This window comes from Sinocyclocheilus anshuiensis, unplaced genomic scaffold (assembly GCF_001515605.1).
Source record: "Sinocyclocheilus anshuiensis isolate Anshui unplaced genomic scaffold, SAMN03320099.WGS_v1.1 scaffold1010, whole genome shotgun sequence".
Lineage (NCBI taxonomy): Eukaryota > Metazoa > Chordata > Actinopteri > Cypriniformes > Cyprinidae > Sinocyclocheilus > Sinocyclocheilus anshuiensis.
This window is the reverse complement of record NW_015537936.1, coordinates 729468-737108: the sequence shown is the minus strand read 5'-3', so window position 1 is coordinate 737108 and position 7641 is coordinate 729468. Positions and strand designations below refer to the sequence as shown.

Sequence of the window (7641 nt, the reverse complement as noted above, 5' to 3'; positions counted from 1 at the left end):
ATTATTAAAAAAACATTTTTTACAGGACAGTTATGAAAATCATGGCACAAAAAATGAAAATATCAAAATGCAAAAATCAGTGGTTCCTAAACCAGACTTCATTTGAATTTAATCAAAACATAATTTATATGTTTAATTATTTGGATTTGAGAATCTGATTTCTCAATGTCTTGTTATTTATTTCTTTGACTTTGGGGTGAAATTTCAGAAGAAGCTTTGTTTCAAACTGTATTTCAGGTACCTGTGAAGTCTGTAATATGGAGCTCTTCTGAGATGAGGATTTTAGTGTAGCAATCGCAGGAATCTCTGAGGACAATCAGGATGCTCAAGCACAAAATCTCTTTAGTAAGACGTCTGATCAGAGCGAAACCCCCCACCAGAGCTTTCAGAAAGTCTCGTCAGCCGGCCAAGAGTGATGTGGCGCAGGGCGATCTGCTGTCAGACTGCATGTCACAGGCTCCGCAGAGACGCTTGCACTCAGAACAGACAGCTCTAGCTCTGCGCAATCAAGCTCCCAAAGCACATCTCCACACAGCCTGAAAAATGCTTTCTCAAAATGTTGTCATAATAGGTTTCTCTGTCTGATGATTAATAATGTAGTGTCTTTTCAGTGATTAATATCAGCTCTTAAAGCAAAGGCTCACACAAAAATGCTTTCATGTCATTCCAAACCTTATTTTTCATTTGCTCTTTGCTTCACAGGTTTATAGTGAAAACATTTAAACTCAAAAAAGACATTTATGTATGCATGCATGTATATAAGAACTATAACGACGTATATTATATGTTAAGCCCTCTGAAGTCATATGAAATATGTGATAAGACAGAAACTGAAGTAATTAATTGCTGAAACTATATATATTCAGGATTAGTGGCGTTTTGTAGCCTTTTATATGAATGAAATTAAGATTTCTATGGAAGCTTGTTTCTACCATGGGATAAAAAAATGACAACGTAATTGCAGCTTTTTAATCTCAAAATTCTGAAATTTTGAGTTTATCTTATCTGAATTTTTTCTTGCAACTTTGAGAAAACAAAATCAGAATTGCAAGATATAAATGCAGATTTGGAAGATATTAATTTGCAATTGTGAAAAAAAGTACTGTGAGATAAAATGTCGCAATTAATGTTTTATTTTTATTTTTTTCGTGACTGAAACAAAAATAATTAGAACTGCACAGAATTGTGAGAAATTCAGAATTTATATCTTGCAATTCTGGAAAAAAAAAGTTGTGAGAAACTCAGAACTGCAAGAAAAATGTGAGATGTAAGACAAAAAGTGAGATATGTGAGAAGTTGCAATTGTTTTTACATTTTATGATGGAAACAAAGTCAGAACTGCAAGACATCTGATTGGCAAGATTTGAAATGCAAGAAAGAAGTCAGAATTCTGTGAACCTTGTTTCTGGTCCTGCATTTACTGTAACAGTAGAGCATGATGCTTGCAACACCAGGGTCATGGGTTTGATTCCCAGGGAATGCATGCATTGATGTAAACCTTGAATGCAATGTAAAGGTATCTGCCAAATGACATAAATGTAAATGTTCCTCACACAAAGATGCTGTATGGCTTCAGGAGACATGAAATATTGTGCAAGCAATATAAGCTTATATGGGAGAAAACGAATTCTTCAGATTTGGATTGTTTCGCTGAATAAATAAAACAGCATACAGGTTTGCAGTGACATGAGGGGGAGTAAACATGGCATTTTCAGTTTTTGGTGAACTGTTCCTTTAACAGTTTTGTGAAGATGTTCTAGTTTTGAGCTGGCAGTGATTTGTGTTTCTTGTTTTGTAGGTTAAGTAAACCGAGGACAGACGATTCGGGTGAATACATGTGCGTCTACACCTTTAAGTCTGCTCCCAATGCCAACGCTTCCATTGAGGTCAAAGGTAGGAAAACCTTTCACAAAAATCATTAACATACTGTTAACACCATCCAAACGCTGTTGCCATCCAGTAGAGACCTAACCTGTGTTATAATTAGGTATTGTTTGGAGTGTAATTAGCCTCTCTTCACCTTAAAATAAACTCAGTGGAGAGCAGCAGTTTGCCGGAGTGAATCCAGACAGTCACGTCCTGAAGTCTCACTGTGGCTGAAGACGGCGATTGCGTCTCGTTAGCGTTTGTCCGCGCGGTGGGTGGCGTAGTGACACCCGGATAGCTGCTGTCACTCATAATCAGGCCAGCCATCCGGCCTGGACTTCATAACGACTCAGACGTGCTGCGACTGGATATTTCAGACGCTAAATGAAAAGCACTCAAAAGTGGAAGGAAAAAAAATGAGACGAATGACAATCTTTTAGTTTTTAAATTTTTACTTTTTTTGTGTGTGTGTGTGTTTCTCATTAGATTCTAATTACTGTAATACAATAATTTCATATATTATTCATATGAAATTATTGTATTACATTTCATATATTATATTTCATATGATTTTAACTTATATACATTTTTATTTTATTTTAAATAAAATAAGCATAAATTAGTACATGACAAATATACCATATTTTTGCATATTACAATTTATTTGCAATTGATTTATTAATTATAAATTAATTTATATGTATATGTATAATTTATATGTATATATAACGTATATGTTTATTTATGATATTACAGTAAAAAACTAATTTAAAATAAATTAGCACCTGACAAATCAATATAACCATTCTTTTTTGAATATTGCAAAAATAGATTTTATTTATTGCAGTAAAAACCGTAATACTGTTTTTATTTATACTATTTTAATTTTATTTAATTTTTTTAATGTAATTTCATTTAAATAAGCATAAGTTAGTATAAATACTATTACAAAATAGATTTAATCGATTTATTTAATTAGTTATTTCTTACAGTTAAAAAAATACTATTTTAAATCATACATTTTTAATTTGGATTCATTTTAATTTAATTAAGCATAGACTAGTATTTGGCAGATAAGACATACCATTTTTGCATATTACAATTTTATTTATTTATATGACTTTATTTTATTGAAGTAAAAACACTCTAATGCCATGATTTTAACATTTTAATTGAATAATTCTTATATATTTTAATTTAAATAAGCATAAATTAGTACATGACAAATAAATATAGTATTGTTTCGTTGTTATTGTTGTCGTTTTGCATATTAAATGATATTTTTTAAATATTTTTTGTGGTGAAATATGATCCAGGCATGTCCTTGACTCGTTTTGAGGTTATTAGCTTGTTTTCTGGACAGTGGGAGCTACAGATGACACAAATAATGTTTGTATGTATATGAAGTGGATTGTGATCTCCACTAAAACAGTGGCAGCGTCGCTCGCAGCCACAAACCCCCGAGACTCGACACAGTCTGAGCTTGCCTGCGTTTCCTCGCAGTTAAGCCAATTTGTTTTGACACGGCCGTCAGACGCACTGAGCATGCCCGGACCGTTATGTCAAGGCTCTCTTTAAGCATTGCCTGGTTACGTAACACGCTGATGTCGCTGTCCGCTTTGGCCGGGCTTTTCTGCCCCGAGTCTGTGAGATGACAGCATTCAGCTCCCATGTGCCACAAGCTCCGTTCTGCTGCTAGAAACACGCGATGAGGAAGTGCAGCCCTCATCCTGACGTATTGTTCCTGTCCTGTTTCTATCTCTTTACATGCACAACTGGAGCCACAAGATGCCTTATGAGCTTATTCATATCAGTCTTGTTCAGGAATAAACGTGCAAGTATTTTGGTGAATATTTTTTTTTGTCTAATCATTTCACAAAGACCAGGGGTCTCATTTATAAAACTCTAGGTAGATTTCATCCTAAAAGTGTGTTTCAATCCTACAAATGTTTTCAGATTTATAAAAACATTCGTACGCCAGAACCTGCGCAAAAATCCTTTTATAAATCCCAGTCAGAGAAAGATTGTGCGTACGTGCATTTACACCCCGTCTCCTCCCCGAAATCACCATATATGGAGATTACAACGCCTAGTTTTACTATGCATGACCTCATCTGCATATCATTTCCATGCATATTCCCATCCACGTGACACCATGTTTAACACCGTCAAAGATAAAAGACATTAAGGAAATATGAGATACGGACTATAAATGCCATTTGTGCCATACATTAATTTTTATTTCTAAAAATCATCCAATATCCTTATGTTTTAGAATAAATATAGATAAAGATAAAAACAAAAATAAAAACTAAAACTGTTTAAAATAGTTATCAGATAAATATTTTAGAAACAGAGTTGATCTCATTCTTTAACACTGGCCAAATAGTAGCCTATTATATTATCATTGGTCCTATTCAATCCGGACAATAGACCGTTCGTCCACTGAATCCAGCAGTGTCCGCCATAATATCGAAGTAAGTGCGCACCACTGATCATTGTTCTCGCTAAAAAATATTTTCTCATAAGATGAGATCTGCACTTCAGTTTAAAGATGAATTATTGTGCACCTATAGCACTCCTCACTGTCAATAAGAGGAAAAGTGATCAAGCGCATTTACTACAAAGATGTCTAAATTCATATAATTTTGGTTTAAGTTCTGCGTAATGACTTTATGTAATTTCTGTCCTTATCTCCATATGAGTGGAATATTTAATGTAAATGTATATATCGACATCATTGTTTTTACTTCATTAATTTTCTCACTCAAGGAAAAAGCGTTCGTACGCATGGGTCAGAGTTTGCGTGCAGGTGCGCAAATTTTCCCGTCAAGTTTGTTTTTATAAATCCTGAATTTTGCGCAGGAAGTAGCGTATGCCTCTTTCAGGGCTGTTTTTGTGCGTACGCAACGGTTATAAATGAGGCCCCAGGTCACATTTTACCACAATTAACAAATTACATTAACAATTAAATATTGATTTATTTAAATTAACAATTAAATATTTATTCATTTATATTTATTTCTTTTGCAAAAAGAAAACGACACCTGTTTTTAGGACTATTACAATTATTTGTAATTTCCATTTTTCTCAAATGTGATTCTCATTTGATTTTCTTTACAGTAATTTTTTAATCATCAGTACATCAAATACTATAGTATACTATAGTTATGTACAATTTCTATACAATTTAAATAATGTATGATTTTTTTCTTTATGACACTAATATGAATGAGATTTCCTGAATTAACAGTATTTACAGTGAAAATATATGTATTAGCAATTACATTCTTAGAAATTATATTTTGACATATCTTGTTTTGTTGGGTTTTTTTTGCAAAAGAGAATGACACCTATTATTAGGACTTTTAAGAAATTTGTTTTTCCAGTGTTCTCAAAACTGATTCTCATTAGAAACAGATAACAGTAATACATTCATTTTCACTTAAAAAATAAATAAATGTATTACTGTTTTTAACGATCAAATACGAATATATATACTAATAATATATCAGTCTTTTTGTCTCCCTATACGTATATATATATTATTATATATATTATGAATATGATTTATTATATATAGTATGAAGTTCCATTTGTGATTTTTTTTTTCTTTCTGACACTAATAAGAATGAGATTTCCTGCATTAAGATTTTTTATAAATACAATTTAAATACAGAATTTACACAAATAACTAATCAGATGTTTTGCATTAAGGTAATTCAAATTTAAATGTGTTTAATAGTCATGAAAAGAAAAGAAGTAAAAATAGGATTCATTTTCTTTAAACAAAATATGTGTTATTGGTTTCTTTGATTTTGTGCTGAAATATGACCTGCACATGATCTGAGATTCACCCGAATACTAAAAAAAAAAGTCCTGAGGCCCAGTGACATGAGACAAAAATATCCCGTCTTGGATATCAGATGAACAAGAGGTTCTGTCGTCCTGTGGGAGTCGTTCAGGTTGAATGTGGCCCATCATGCAGTCTGTCTGTTCACCCCCAACCGCTCCAGTCTTTGGCACCTTCTCTCTCTCTCTCTGGTTTTGCACTCTCAGGCAACAGATGGAGGTTTGCGCGGTGGGTTGGGTTGGGATTAAGGCTCTGGATTCACTCCCAGTGTTTCTAATGGCAGGAGTTTACTGTCCACTATCGTAATCTGCCCTGTGCATGCATGTTTCAAGCTCTGCACTCCCAAGTCTTTTTAAACAGCAATATACTGTGATGTTTGTGCACAGTAATCACAGATCACTCTTCCATACCGTGGTATAATCGAATTAAATCACATCAGGTGCGGTAAACCCCGGCCTGTACCTTTACGTGTGTTTACATTTAGTAAGGCATTATCAAGGACGGATGTCGGTGCACCATCTGTCGTGCGCGTGAGTCATTTTTACTCCATACATTGGCCCTGCATGAATTCCTGTCTCGATTGTGCTGTATATATTCCATCTGTCGCAGATTGCATTGGGCTTGGGTTACACAAGCTACTTCCTTTCATGGCAAACGAGAAGCCCTACAAACAGGGCCGTGCACAGACCTTTTGAGGGGCATGTGCTGAAACTGAAAAAGGGCACCCCCCACCCCCCCCTTAATGACAAATGAAATATATTTCATGTTTTTATAATTATATATATATATATATATATATATATATATATATATAAAAAAATGGAAATTATTCAGTTATACGTTATATACAGTTATACATACACTGTTTTTACAATCAAATACTAATATATACTACATTTATTACATACATTACAGTATAATAAATGATGTTGTGATTGGAAGGAGGCCGATTTCTTGTGTCTCAGAGACACTGAGTGCGTATAATGCCGAGCTAAGCTCAAAGTCTTTGAATAATGATTTGATTTGAGTGATCTGATCATAAAATGAATCACCTGAGATTAAACTTAGATGCTTTACCCCATATATAGCCACACACACTCACACTTACACATATGCATTGAAATACTCTCTCTTAGACACACGTTGTCACCTATCCCGTGACACACACACACACACACACACACACACTATCCTCAGAAGGCACGTGTGCACCATAATTAGAGCTGGTGATGTCAGCCAAATTCCAATCCACGCCTTCTCCATCCTACACGTTCACGCTCCGAGATTCGTTTCATCCTGCTTAATTGCACGGAGGGAATTATGATAGAGGGGGTGGAGTTATGAGGTTTACTGACAGTTTGAGCGGATCCAACAAGATTTAGTCACAAACTCTTTTTAATACCTTTCATTCGCTAAATATATTTGCAAAACAGACAGACAGACGTAAAGGGTGAACAATAGCATTGATTTATTGAAGAAGAACAAAAAAACAAACAAAAAAAAGGGCACTTCGGAGTGTAAGGACAAAAAGGGCATGTGCTCTGCACAGGTTGAGCCCTACCTGTGCACGTGCCTGCCTACAAATATAGCAGCGTAGAGGAGCTATCGGTATCCCGACACCGTTACCGATCTCTGCCCGGCATTGATCACACATTTCCGCTGGCGATCAGGATTTGAAAGTGTGCCAGACGATGGGGTGGAAAGAAGGGAGAAAGAGCCAAAGATTCACAAATGGCTCAGAGACGCTGTGAGAGAGAGAGAGGAGAATGCTGAGCTCACTCTCACTTCTCAAAATGTAATGTCTTATTTTGGATCATATTTCACAAGAAATCTAATTAACAAAAATTAGCTATATTTCATGTTTTCATAATTATATATATATATATATATATATATATATATATATATATAAAAAAATAGAA

At 34.4% G+C, this 7641-nt stretch overlaps 1 protein-coding gene across 1 annotated transcript in view; it reads left to right on the top strand.

Annotated features, from left to right (window-relative positions):
* Positions 1 to 7641, top strand: part of LOC107658962 (neuroplastin-like) — a 44208-nt gene that overhangs the window by 21034 nt on the left and 15533 nt on the right. The window contains exon 4 of the mRNA XM_016447710.1: positions 1799 to 1893. Within this exon, the coding sequence (XP_016303196.1) occupies positions 1799 to 1893 (95 nt within the window). The remainder of the gene's footprint in view (positions 1 to 1798; positions 1894 to 7641) is intronic.